Genomic DNA, 14,306 nt, shown 5'->3' with positions numbered 1-14,306 from the left:
CTAGTTTTTGGAGTTTTTTAGCTTCATTTTGCAAAAGTATTCTAGTCATTTCTCTACAAAAATTTTTGTCCAATTTTCCAATAGTACTATGACTGTCTAATATGCATAAATTATGTTTATACGTCAGATTTTTTCATCACACCGAGCAGAAAAAAGTGCACTAATTTGGAAAAAAAAACTCTCTAAACCGTAGTTTTCTAAAGACCATGGTCGGAACATTCTGTGCTACTTGCACAGTAACCTGGCTATCCTTGTTTTCTTGAAATTTGCGGAAAGTTATTTGAAATAAAATATCACTTTTGCAGCTCAAAGTTTTTTGCTTGATGGCAAATTAATAGAAAAATTATTTTGTGATACTCGGTCATAACCATTTACACATGAATGTTTTAAAAGCTAATTGTCGGTGTTAAAAAAACTTCTTTTGTCAATTGTAGAAGTGTTACCTAGGAGTCTTGCTGGATTAAAATGGCTTGGCACTGCAAAAAACGGCTTGATCCTAAAAAAAGTTTAAATTTCAAATTGATGATTTAACATAACATGATTTATTATCAAATTGGCATCAACAGTTTAAACTCTGAACAAATATTGTTGCAAAGCGTTATTATTACTTGTGCTAAAACAAGGCAAGGAAAATGTTTATTGAATTTCACTTTTTCTTATCACAAATGGTATCACAGCTGCGCGTTGAAACCACTTCTAAGTTTGTAGCGAACCTCTGGTATAAGGGGGGTGGCATAGGACGAATATCACCACAAGTGCCTTGATTGGAAATGGTCGAACCTGCAACACTTCTGGGAGGCAAAATAGGAGCTGGTTGACTATTTGTATTGTTTGAGCTCGGAGGTTCCGATACTTTGAGTAGGAGGTTCTCGTCGCTTTGGTAACTCTCCAGGGTACTGTGAACAGGCGGCTCCTGGATCTGAAGGAGGTGTGATGGAGTTGGCTCGTGAGAAGGTATCGGAGGATTCGTGGTTTGTTGTGTGGCTCTATGCAGTCTGTGTAGAAGTAATACAATTGTGAGAAATTGGTCCCCGTTATTAATTTGAGTCTTACTGATTTCTTAATCAAAACTGTTGTTTGGTGTCAATTGAGCTTTATCTGACAAAGCTGGGTGTATACATTTTAAATTCAATTTTTGGGCGAAATTTTTTTGGGCAGTTTTCATGTTTTTTTTACTTGTCTTTGGTGTTTACATTTTGAGGGATCAGTTTACCACAATAGTACCTTTGTTGTCGCCTCTGTTCGGTACTTTTCACTCGGTGGAGTTCAAACATTTCGGACAGGAGGTCAGAGACGAAAATGGAGGAGGTGTTCCGACTGAGCATGCGGATGATGAAGACCCCGTCCTGTTTGAGGTAGCCGTGGAGGAAGCGTCGAAGGAGTTTCTTGTCTTCGGCCGTCTGCGAGAACGCAACAAATGTAACTAAATTATTTTTAAAATTACATAATGCGATTTTTTAAATTACATGATGGTACTAATCAACTATTTCTACCAAGATAGCCTAATAAGTTGGAATTCGCTATTTCGTTTACATTCGTTTAAAAAAAGATAGCTGCTTCTTGTATTGTCTACAGAGTGCAGCCGCTGCTTACCCAATTTGAAATTCAGGTCACAAAATTTGCTAAATTCGAGGATTTTTAATCATTTCCTGAGTCCCCCTCCATTTATGGTACCTGGTAAGGAATTTCCCCCGTATAAAAGACTAATTCATTGAATAGGATTATGCTACTTTTGTACCATGAAATGAACCCCCCTTGCCTTAGGGGGAGGGGGATAGTAAACAAGATCCAAAAGCTGTCCATAACTTTTGTTGAAACTAGAGCACTTTATGGTCATTATATCGTCAGCATGTTGACAGTTAGCTGGGGTTTTACCTGCAGTTTGTTGCTGAACTTGAGGTGTTTGCGGACATACTCGTCGCCCATGTAGCTGCAGTTGAGGAACCATCTGGCCAGACTCAAACTGGTCACCCCGAACACAAATGCCAGCCAGAACCACACCACCTAAATAAAATAATTAGTATGTAGCTGTTAGAGCCCCTCAACTATTCAAAGAAACTGCTCAGCATTTTGAAGCAATTTTGTTAAAATAAAATTTAATACTTTTCGATCCTATCTGCAATGAAGAGTATCTAGTTGCTTAGTTTCGTTAAATTGAGTTGAGATCATACTCGTAAGGAATACTCTCGTTAAAATCATTCCATTAAAAATGATACCCACGAGGTTAAAGTTATACTCACGAGGTTAGTTATACTCATGAAGTTAAAGTTATACTCGCGAGATCAAAGTTAGACTGACGAGGTTAAAGTTATACTCACGAGGAATGCTCACAATAAAATTTTACTCACGAGGAATACCATCTCGTTGAAGAGATTAATCGGAAGAACACAGTTCATGTTGTGCACTAGTATGCTCTCTTTTCCCCTCTCCTGCACCTTGCACCACGTGACTCTGGGGAAGAGACTGGTGACGTCAGACAGACGCTTGCCCTCCAATCCCATGCTGAACAACACGTCTATCCCGTACCATCTGTACTCCTCGCCTGTAAATTGCATTACAAGTTTTGAAACGATTTTGCTATCGGCTGGAAAATTCATTCAATTTTAACATTTTTTTGTTCAATCGAAATTTCTGCTTCTGAAATTTATGCCAAATTACAACATACTTTAATTGAATGAGAGATTTATTTTTTTTAGTACATACTGTTTACTGAACGGGCATTTTTCTTGACTAAAAAAACTGGAATGGGTTCTAACAAATAATTCTGCAATCAATTTCAATCAAAGCAATCAGTTTTCCGCTTTATATGTGCCCTTTTTATTATCAAAGTGATGGCTAGCAAAGGTAAATATTTTACCCCAACTAAAACTGTTGTTCATGGTGCTTTAAAATATATATATTTTTATAAAAAAAACAGAAGACTGAATTGATGTCCATAGTGTTAAAAATGTTTTTTTTTTCATAAAAAAAGACTGAATGCACCAACCTAGCCATAGTGAGAGTAGGTACATCTGACCGACTACATTTAGTAGATAGAGTGTCTTGACTGCAGGGTAGATGAAGGAGAGGAAGTTGCCAAAGTGTCTACTCACAGACAACACACAGCACCGACCAGTCAGCACTGCCCGCACTCTCTCCCAACAACCACCCTCCCCCTCCCCCACACACTTCTGCAGCTCTAGTAGAAATCAGGAAAAAGGAAACTCAGGGATCTCCTAAACTGTCCCTCTCATTCTCTTAGACATCTGGTGTAAAATTATCTAAGCACATATAAAGTGCTCATTCAACAGTCAAGCAAACTTTGTACGTAAAAACAATTATCATCCTGTAATGAAATGCAGAAATTCAATATTATATCCCGAGACTGCTCTGAAGGCCGTGAGAATCACTATTTGACGCCTCTTCATCCTGTTGAAATAAATAAGGAAACCGCACCTCTGCGGACCCTTAAAAGCTTCCGATTAACTTTCACGAAGCCCGATTAACTTTCATGAGATGGTTGGGGTCATATCGTTGCTTGAAAAACTATCAAACTCCTTGAGACTTTTTTATGTTAGGACATGTTTTTTGTCAAGCCTCTTCTTTCAAAATTCAATAATTATCATGAAACCAGAAATTGAAAAAGTGGTAACCCGATTCAAAGATAACGCGCGAGGCGATCCTAACAACGAGCAGGTCAACTAATATCTGTCTTCAAATATATCTATGTTTTTATGAATGCTACATACCTAAATATCTGTCGATGTGTCTGGCCAGACGAGTGATCAAAGTGTGCCATGCTAGTTCGTCTATCTGGATGTGGAAACTGGTCGCATGCAGTGCTATCTGTTCCAAGTCCAGACCAGCATACAGATAGACTGTTCTCCACAGGAGGTGAGGAAACAGGAAAGTTAGCGCCTAAAAACAGGGCAAACAATCCAGATTTGGCTGCGGGGTCAAAATTCTGGATCCGTCGACCTCCACAACGCAAAGGGTTCCCACAATCTTTCCGTAAGACGGAGGATTTAATTTTGAAAAATCGTTTTATTTCTAAGGATCACATGAACATATAAAAAATAATAAAAGTCATACACTAGAATTTGGCTGAGAAGAAAGATAACAGCCCTTATGACCGTTACTATCAAAAGTGTTGTTATTCAATCGGATATGAACTATATTCCTGAAACTGACGTCATAGTTTATTCATCTTTGGTTATAAGTAATTTTTACACTCTCTATTTATTTTATTCATGATGGCGATTCTGGTTTCTGATTCTTAGTTTGAGCAGAGAAATCATAATAAAGATTGAAATCAGTTACTTTTTTCTTCTCTCCTCTAACTTTGCGGTAATCCAGTATATCTCCAGAAATTTTTGAAAAAACAGGTCAAAAAAGCAGTTTTTGGTCACTTTTTGGAAAATTTTCACGAAAAAATTGCGTTCGCAGCCCCCCCCCCCTAAATCCGCCCCTGGGTATTAGACTAAAAAGTTGTACGAACCTATCCGGCCGAAAATAGATAGCGTAACGAACAGACAGACGGTGTACCCTTATCCGAAATTGCTCTATGAGAAGGCCACCCCTGACCTAAACTCAATTAACAAGTTTGTTTTCAGAGATATCGCGCGCGTTAAAAATCTGTTCAGGCCAAATATTTATTTTTACAGCTGCTTAAAGCTTCGCCCATGGATGATCAATTCTATAGAAATTTGTTTGTTTAAAATTGGTTCGTCAAAAGAAGTACTAATTAAATCCAACAAAATGAAAATGACATCTGATGAAAAAACTAATTAGGGGTGAAATTATGTTGCGACTCTGTTTATTGTTCCGACTTTCGATACGAAAGTAACGGAATATTTGTGCTCGGGGTGGGTTTTTTTTTCTTCAGACAAATTTCGACTTTTTAACTAGCCATTTTTGACGGAATTTTTTTTTATCATTCGAAAGCTTTTGTTGTCCTGAGCTTAAATTTGAAAAGATATTTCACCTGTGATCATTTTTCGTAAAGTTATGAGGGTTTAAAGACTGCCATTTGGGCCAATTTGGGACAATTAACGCGCGATATAATTCGCGGGTGCATATGCAAAACAGTCCCATACAAAACAGTCCATTACAAAATAGTCCGAAAAATGATGTAATGGAGGAAAAAAATAGTCCAATACAAAACAGTCCGGTTTAAGGTCGCCGGTGGGCGTGCTGCGCGTGCGTCGCCGCTTTGCGGCGATAACCGGCTCTAAATTTCGTATTAAGTCCTATCCTCTGTTGGCAAGCTCGCAACACGTTCGTTGGCGCGACTGCGGCGGTCACTATTTTGTTCATTGTTTGTTGAACAAAGGGCAATTCTCGGCCTGCCGGCTTGTTAAAACAATTATTACTTGAGACTGTTTTTCGGACTGTTTTTTTTTCGTTCATTTTCATACTTTTCCGGACTGTTTTGTATTGGACTGTTTTGTATGGGACTGTTTTGTACAGACACGAATTCGCGCTATTTTTATATCATTCTAAGGGTATTGTTGTCCTGAGCTCAAAATTGAAAAAATATTCCAACTGTGATCATTTTTCGTAACGTTACGGGGGTTTGAAGATTGCCATTTTGGCCAATTTGGGACAATTCACGCGCGATATAATTCGCGCTATTAACGCGTAAGCAGAGATTTAATCAGTCTTAGAAATTGTTGCAAATTGGTTGAAAGAAGCTTATTTGCCATAATTGATTTGTTACAAGGAGCGAAACCTATTGTTTTGTACTTTATATGGCGTGTGGGGATGATTTTCATAGAAAATTTTTCAAATTTCAAAAAAAAATTTCATTTTATTTTATTTCCTTTAATTTTTTCATGTCATTTATGTTATTACTGCTCCATAAACGTTAAAAGGCAGTCGGAACTTTCAGGGCTTCGCCCTAATACGAGCAGTCTTTTTTTATTATCCAGGGCTTCACCTCTTTCTTTCTGTAGATGAAAAATTCTTTCTGTAGAAGTTTCATTTGCTCGAAACTAGCTCGTTAAAAGAAACACTTATGGTTCCAACAAAAAGAAAATTCCATCTGAGAAATTGAGTTCGATCTAGCATATACTGACCATGAGGAATAAGATGAGTGGCACCCATTGGTAGTAGTGCAGCTCCACTGCCTCATACTTGTCCAGGTGGGGGGCGTGGTGGGTGTCGAGGGGGGCATTGAAGGTGTTCGACACCCAGCAGAATGCATCGCTGTACTTGATCCACTGCTGGTTGAAGTTGTTCGGCGACCAACACACAATAGACTCGCCTGAAAATAATTACATGAATCTCCTTACTAATTATAAATTAGCATACTGTAGCCAATAATTCAAAACCAATTTGGAAGGTCGTCCATAGTTAGTTAATCGTCAGTATGCCGCCTCTGAAAGTCCATAGAGTGGCTCATTTATGATTATTACACCATCAACATTTTAAAAACAAAGTGACATTGTTGTGATAACAATAAATTGTGATCAGAGTGAAATAACAGACTGCTTTTCTTCGCTCAGATTGGGCAATCCCTCATTAATTATGATGGTGGGCCCAAATTGAGCAACTATATCTGAAGAAATTATGAAAACTTAAAAGAAAACAAGCAAGTTCAGGGCCTTAAACTCATTATTGGCCAAATAAAAAATCAGCTTAAATCATTTAGCGAATACGAGCTTTGTTGCCATTTTTGGCAACTCTACCTGGTTGAAAGGCTTCCATCATTCGGTCCCTCAGTGATAAGAATAATTCCATCAAACTGAAGGAAATCAATTTAATTGATACTTTTTAAACCGCTTTGCATAAGTGAATAGCGTATTAAATAAGCTTTTTGAAAACTTAAAACAGGTTTTGCGAGCAAAACTCGAAAAACAGCAGCGGTTTTTTAAGAATTGTACAGGCCAAATTTTTTGGGCTATGGCTTGTAAAAAAAAATTTCGCAAGATTAAAGAAACTACGGAGTATTTCATAGCCTGAAAGAGTTTTGAAATGATTGCCCTTTTCAACTGTATCGACGCTTACACATAGTTATTTATAAACTGGGAGGTAAGATATGGAATTTTTGTTCCGACTTTCGATACGAAAGTAACGGAATATTTGTGCTCGGGGTGGGTTTTTTTTTTCTTCAGACAAATTTCGACTTTTTAACTAGCCATTTTTGACGGAAGTTTTTTATATCATTCAAAAGCTATTGTTGTCCTGAGCTTAAATTTGAAAAGATATTTCACCTGTCATCATTTTTCGTAAAGTTGCGGGGATTTACAGATTGCCATTTTGGACAATTCGGGACAATTGACGCGCGATAAAATTCGCGCTATTAACGCGTAAGCGGAGATTTATTCCGTCTTAGAAATCGTTCCAAATTGGTTGAAAGAAGCCTAATTGTCATAATTGGTTTGCTACAAGGAGCAAATTAGATTCTTTTGTACTGTATATGGCGTGTGGGGGATGGTTTTCATAAAAAATTTTAGAAAATTTTTTTTTCATTTTTTTTAAAATTTCTTTAAATTTTTTAATTTTATTACTGCTCCATAAACCTTAAAAGACAGTCGGAACATTCAGGGCTTTGCCCTGATACGACCAGTCTTGTATCAATTTATAAACAAACAATCATTTTAACAGATGCTGGAAATATTTCCCGCCTTTTTCTTGACCTTTTATCAAGCGCTTGTGAAGTGATGCTTTGACAGCTAAAATTTTATCCCCAGTGACTCTGCGGTAAAACATTTCAATGCATGTTAACAGTTCGGCAACTGTCCAATGGCTATCGGAGTGACTCGATGCACAGCCAAACTGTCTTAAATTTGGTGCCACTCTTGTGATAATTTGTTTGTTGTAAACAAGCTTCTTTTCCGTCTCGTAACTCTTGAGAAAAATCGTTTGGTTATACGGATGCATTCATGTTCAATTCGCAAAGAATAATTTTGCGTTGCTTTTGAAAACATTTGTTGCTGCAAGTGTGATAAAACGCTTGAAAAATTTAAAATGCTATGCGTTGTCTGGACAATATCCAGAAAACAGCGGAAATGGATTGTCAAGGAAAAATTTAGAAATTGTTGAAAATCCATATTTTTACATCAACTTTGAAAAAATCTGGTTCTTAGAATAATTCAGTTGGAAATGACAGCCTGGTTAAAAATCTTATAGGTTGAACTAATGTACATATCTAGGAATTATGCAAACTATACTTTTTCAACGCCATATCAGACAAAAAAACACCAAATCGAACAAACTTGATTTTGATTTGAACACGCTGCAGAAAAAAAGTAATTGAAAAAACTTGACTCTGTTTGATCAAAGTTTTTATTGATTTGAAGCAACTCCAAACACCTCAAACAAAAAATGAAAAGCCTGAAATGCCACGGAAAAAGTATCCAGAACATTCAACTGAAGCTAAGCAAGCAAGTATTGATGCTGCAGAAACAATAAACAATTTGTTCAAATAGAGTGAAATTTGTCAGACATGGCGTTGAAAAGGTATAGTGAGACACTGTTGCTACAAAATCCCGTTCAAATAAAGAAAATACGCAGTTGGCTATAAAACAAAATGCCACAGAATGAGAAGAATATAAGTCCATCGCTGCAAACTGAAACGTCAGATTTCGTTTACTTTTTTTTGGTAATTCGAATGTAACTTGAACCTACTTTTTTTTGCTCCGGTTATCAATGTTAGTTATTCTGATTATCCCAGTCCGCTGGTTTTTCTCGGAAGTTGATTCACCTGCTTTGATATTTCAAATGAGAAAATATCAATTTTTAAAAAAAGGTTGGTAAACAGAAATCAGACACTCCAGGGGCAGATTTAGGGGGGAGGGGCGAGGGGGCGGATGTCCCCTCAGGTATTCGACCCCCTGCCGACCCCTTCGGTACTTTTTAAGAAATCCATTTTTGGTGACGGACCCAAAAATTTTTCTAAGGGCGCCTTTGGCGCCAAAATATACTAACTTTGAGGGGGAGCGCGTGCCAAAAAGAAACGCGATTTTTTTGTCAGAACTTTCCAAAAAGTGCCCAAAAACGGCTCTTTGACCTGTTTTTTCAAAAATTTGGCAAAAACAGCGTCGTTTTAGTGTTTTAGGAGAGCTCCGAAAATCAATTTGGTCAACCTAAAAAAAAGGCCGTCAAAGTTTTCGAAATTTTTTTGAAAATCCCCAAACCCCCCCCCCCCCTAGAGAAAATCCTAGATCCGCCCCTGGACACCCCGTTTAAAAAGCAACTTCTTCAGAGAGCCAAATACTTTCAGCGAGCAAAAGTTACATTGGTTCATTGAATCTATAATTTTAGTTTCTTTGCAATATTCTGACCTACGAACTGTCTGGTGGTGACAAGTGCTCCTAGACTCATGAGAAGAAGACATGAGTATTTGAAGTTGAGTCTGTCCGCACAGTCGCTGTCCAAACCCCCTCCCCCTCCATCACCGCCCACACTCACACTGGCTATACGAGCTAACACTTCCGAAATCATCCCGAACATTCACTCCAGTTCTTTGCTGTTAAGGCGAATAGAAAGGCTCGGTCTGTCGGCAAAAGATTGTTCCTTCTTTTCAAAGTTATGATCAAATAAGACTAGCGTGAGAAGGTTTTCGATTCATAAAATTGATTTTGAACCGCTGGATAGGACATTTTTTTCAATTGTGATTGTCAAAGATGAAATTCTTCGTCGGCAGATTTTGAAAATCAGCAGATTTTGAACTAATGCGGCAGATTTTGAAAATCAACGTCGTTATATGTCAAAACTACTATTAAAAGGTTCCATGACATTCTACCCTATTCCAATCTACCCTATGCTAATCTACCCTATACTATTCTATCCTACATACCAATCTACCCTATACCAATCTACCCTATACCATTCTACCCTATAATTAAAGCAATTGAAACTTACCCCATCCTCTTGAAGAATCCGAAACAGTATATTTCCGAACAAATCAAAGAACCATTAATTATGATCAAAGAATAATTGACGCACGTGAACAAAATATCAAAGCAACGTAAAACTTGCGCGTTCAAAATGGAAATGAGTTCAAAGCATGAACGAACAGAAATTTTAATCCAATGTTGCTATAGAAATGCGTTGCGGCTATTTCTTAAACAAACAAAAGTCATATCAAATCAAGTCGACATAGCGTAGCGGATAATGCCTGTGTTTGAAAATCAAAAGCTTGAAAGATCAAATCACCAAGAAGTCAAATTTTGAATGAAATTCGAAAATTACTGAGGGTTTGACTAGTTGATCACAAAAGGAGGGGTAGACCCCCCAGTACCAGGCCAAGGCGGTACTAGGGGGCGGGGTGAGGGAGAAGGTAAAATTCTTTTGGTATTGGCCTCTATTACCTCCCAAAATTTCAGCCCTCTACGGCCACGGGAACCTCAAAAAGTGTATTTTTTTTAGAAATTAAATTGAATTTTTGAAAAATTCAGAAAGTTTGTTAAAATAAACTGAGTTAGGAATGACTTAATTGCGCGAGAGAATACAAATAGGTTAAAATAGAATCTTTGTTAAAATTGTTGCAAATGTTTTTCACTTTCTCGTTCAATTCCCTGTACTTCTTTCGACTGGGGTTGCTGTTTCCTCCCATTGCTTTCATTATATTAAATTTCTGATTTGCAGCATCCAGTTTTATTTGTTCCAGAAAGGTGTGAACGGATGGGTGGCTTCCTTTGAAAAGAGTAGCAACGCCAAGATGCCAGCCTTCTACAGCATTTGTTGTCCTTATTAACCCAGCAGCTGCTTCTTCGGAATGATTCCAAAGGTTAACTGGGAAGAGAGGTTCGCGAGAATTCCTTCCAATGGTTTCGCCTTTAATGTAGGTGCGCTGAAAGTATGAGGCTACCTCATCAAGTTTTTGAGTGATATTGTCGTCAAGATCAAATTTGTCCGACACGTTTTCGATTTCCTCAATGACCAAGTCAAAAGCAGCATTGACCATTTCAACTGGTACGAAACTTAGAGCTGGAATTAAGCGCAATGACAAATTGAGATCATGATTAGTTTCGTACAGTCGCTTCAGGCCCACTTCGTTTATTTTCCGGTTGAACGCTTGACATAAATGAAAATAGCAGCCTTTCAGCAACGCTCCGGTATGGTGACTAGCGAAAGCGTTCAGTGCTGCACGTTCAAAATCGAGGAGAATGCGGTGAGGCTCGGTGTTTTCAGTGATGGCTGATAATCCCTTCAGTAGCTTTTTGTAAGTGGGTCTATCATTTACCTTCTGTCGATTGAGGGCCCGGTTAATAGCCGACCGGCAAGGAAGAGCTAATTGAACTGCTTTTTCTTCGGAGACAGACTGCAGGCCGTTTGCTATAATTATGCTGTTGACTGGTACTTGTTGTATTTTTGTGTCCTGTTTCATTTTCTGCACGAGAAGCCTTGCATCCGAACGACCAGGAAATACTTCGTGCGTGTGCTCATTTCTACAGGAAATAAGATCGTTTTCTCTGGTTATTGCTGTCGTTTTGCATTTATGGGACCCCCATCTTGAACACTTCCAGTGAATGTTTCCATTCTTTGTTTCCTGTTTTTTCGTAAACTCGTGGCCACCGATTACAAGCGTTCGCCGATTCTGTTGGGATAAACCCCAAGAAATTTGACTCATTTTAGTAGATGTTATTCCAAAGAAAATTGATATAATGACGTAGTTTTGGTTTCATTCTTGTACGTGATTTTGAAAATTGGGGATTAAAACTTGTTAATTGAAATAAATTTCAGATTTTGAGACTCTAATTGCGATTTAGTCTTTAGAACAATTTCCTTAAGTGAAAGACTCAAATTGAGTCCAAAAATTTAGACTCAAATGAATTAACACGTGCTGTATCTTTCCGATTCTAATTAGGACTTTGAAAGATTACATTATGATACCTCATTATGGTATATAGGGCAGATTAGTATAGGGTAGATTAGTATAGGGTAGATTGGTATAGGGTAGATTGGTATGTAGGGTATAATGGCATAGGGTAGAATGGTATAGGGTAGTTTGGAATAGGGTAGATTGTCCTGCCACCTATTAAAAATGGCAAAACAAGAAAAAATATCTAGTACATAAAAGAAACTAAAGTTTGTTTTACATTGTCATTCTCAGTTGGAAATTACGAAACTGTGCTATCTGCTGAGCAAATATAATGCCTTATTTTAAATAATAAAAGAACAGTTTCTCTAAAAACTGAATTGAAAGTAAAAATCGAAAAATTGCAATAATTTTCAAAAACTAAAGGTTACGGCGCAGATTTTAGATGCATTCGATAGATCTTCGTTTCAAACTTGAATATAAACGTTTGATAATTGATAATAGTCAGTTTGAGGGTTTTATTTGGTATGATTGCGATACTTAAAAGTATTTGTTTTTTTGTTCAAGTGTCCAGTTTATGGCAGTTATTTCTTTGAACCCGATCAAATGAATTAGTGTTTAGGGTAAATGAAATTCGAACCTTTTGATCCTTCGTAAAATTTTTTAAGCGACCATGACTGGACGTGATAAATTCAAAATCAACTTCACTTAAAGTTTCACAAAAGTGAGAGAGAAGAGAAGAGAAGAAATTGAAGATTAACTAGAATACTCCAGAGTTATCTGGTAGTCGGCACCAAACTTCGTTCAATAACCAAAGATCCAGATGGTTGATAACACGACTAAATAGGATCTCAAACTTAGCTGTGAACTGGAATGATCTGAATACTCTAATTTTGTCACCGGTTTTAGTAATCTAAAAAAGAACTCGTTTCTTAAAGTTGTTAAGATATAAGGTTGTCGGAAGTATTGTTTATTCATAAGAAAAGGGCTTAAGATCCGGATACCTAAGCACTTATTTGATAGATGAAGAAACGAACAGTTTTATAATTATTATAGCCTTGGCTCAGACGACAACTAAAATCCGTTAGAAAAAATCAGTTAGGCGAAAAGCCGCCGAATGTTTCGTTGGATCATTGTAATGTAAATTAACTAGAAAAAAAATTTATTAAATTGTAACTTAAGTGGGTAAAATAGATGCAATACAGAACCAACAAACCCTGGTTTTGGTTTTTTATGACCTGAATCTTGTTCTAAGAAGTAATATTTAATTTACTAAACAACTGAAAACTAACTAACTTACACCCCTAGGGATATCAAAATACAATATGTATGAACCAAGTTGGTTGCAGTCATTTATTTTAAATTGCTCAAGATGTAAATTTTTTGAAGTAAATTGCTGAATAAAAAGTAACTACATTTTTTTAGTTAATAAACTCTCAGGGGAGGCGCGGTAACGATAAGAGGCACTTTTTAAGACTGAAAAATTTAAACTTTGCGAAAAAAGAGAAGTAATTATAGCTTAGCTTTTAGCGAGCGGCTCTTGTAGTTTTTCAGTAATATGCATAAGTTTGTATGTATTTTAGAATCTATACAAGGAAAAATTAATTTCTGTGCAGAACACCTGAGACGGATATGAGGCTGGGTAGCTGGGTATCCTTTTTTTCATCCCACATTTTCTTACCAAAGGGTAGATAAAAAAAATAGGCCAAAAATAGAGCGAATATTTAACCAACGGATTTTTTAGGACATTTGTAGGTGTTGCGTATGCATCAACCTCGCGATAATTAAAAAACGATGCAAAAAAAAACTATCTGTAGAAGTTTTTGCCGATGAGGTATGCACCGTTAAACAAGTGATAAGCAAGCAAATAAAAAGCTAATAAAAGGCAATCGGTTTGTCAAAGCAATGTTGGAACCACTGATCAAAGAAGATACTTCAAAAATTTGAACATGAACAATTTTTTACATCCAATTTGGTAACTATCAATAGAGTTGTCTATACAAGCATAGTTTCAGAGAAATTTAAATGAAAATGCTTGCGGCTGAATTGGGAAAATTTTTGTAATATTATACAAAATCGATTTCATTAGTGTGCAATTTAAGACTAACGTCGAAAATAAGGCTTATTGTTTTTCTTAATTCCCTGAAGGCTGGCTGTTTTTTCTTGAGGAGGAAATTTTACCTGTAGAAAAAATGAGAAGGGAAACACAGTGGTCGAATGAACGGAAGTGTATAAATCTCAGCATAGACATGTATGTAGAAAGAGCATACACGCATACAGATATTTGGTAATTGTTTGGGAAAAAGAAATGTAGAAAAGGAGCCTGAAGGAATTATCAGTGCGTTTAGCCTAACGGTCTTGAAGAATAAAAAATAATATAAACAAAAATAACATTTTCAAAAAAAAGATGAGTGAGCTTCAAAATTTTCTCGGATTGGTGATATCTTTTTTTTGTCTCTTGAAGGTCTACTTGATTTTTAATGAACTTTCAAGAACATCTGTTCGTAGTTTGCCTCTTTTCGGCTGACTGGTTCTCTCCAACCATTATGCCCATTGCACT

At 36.9% G+C, this 14,306-nt stretch overlaps 1 protein-coding gene across 4 annotated transcripts; it reads right to left on the bottom strand.

The window, feature by feature from the left end:
• Positions 1-490: 490 nt before the first annotated feature.
• LOC134842506 (innexin unc-9-like) lies at positions 491-13,951 on the bottom strand. Of its 4 annotated transcripts, none has more exons than XM_063858885.1 (10): positions 13,368-13,951; positions 11,963-12,659; positions 9,267-9,700; positions 6,057-6,244; positions 3,729-3,897; positions 2,987-3,178; positions 2,349-2,542; positions 1,876-2,004; positions 1,225-1,400; positions 491-995 (listed from the first exon to the last, which is right to left on the bottom strand). In XM_063858885.1, exons 3-10 carry the CDS (start codon positions 9,433-9,435, stop codon positions 647-649), a joined length of 1,566 nt encoding a protein of 521 aa, XP_063714955.1. In that variant the 5' UTR covers positions 9,436-9,700; positions 11,963-12,659; positions 13,368-13,951; the 3' UTR covers positions 491-646. The 4 variants fall into 4 exon arrangements, with proteins under 4 accessions (XP_063714955.1, XP_063714956.1, XP_063714954.1 ...); XM_063858886.1 differs by having other exon boundaries at positions 13,855-13,951; XM_063858884.1 differs by having other exon boundaries at positions 9,267-9,653; positions 12,178-13,951.
• Between the last annotated feature and the right edge of the window lie 355 nt (positions 13,952-14,306).

Source organism: Symsagittifera roscoffensis, chromosome 3 (genome assembly GCF_963678635.1).
Source record: "Symsagittifera roscoffensis chromosome 3, txSymRosc1.1, whole genome shotgun sequence".
Lineage (NCBI taxonomy): Eukaryota > Metazoa > Xenacoelomorpha > Acoela > Convolutidae > Symsagittifera > Symsagittifera roscoffensis.
The sequence above is the reverse complement of the archived record's forward strand: the minus strand, read 5'-3'. Positions and strand labels throughout refer to the sequence as shown.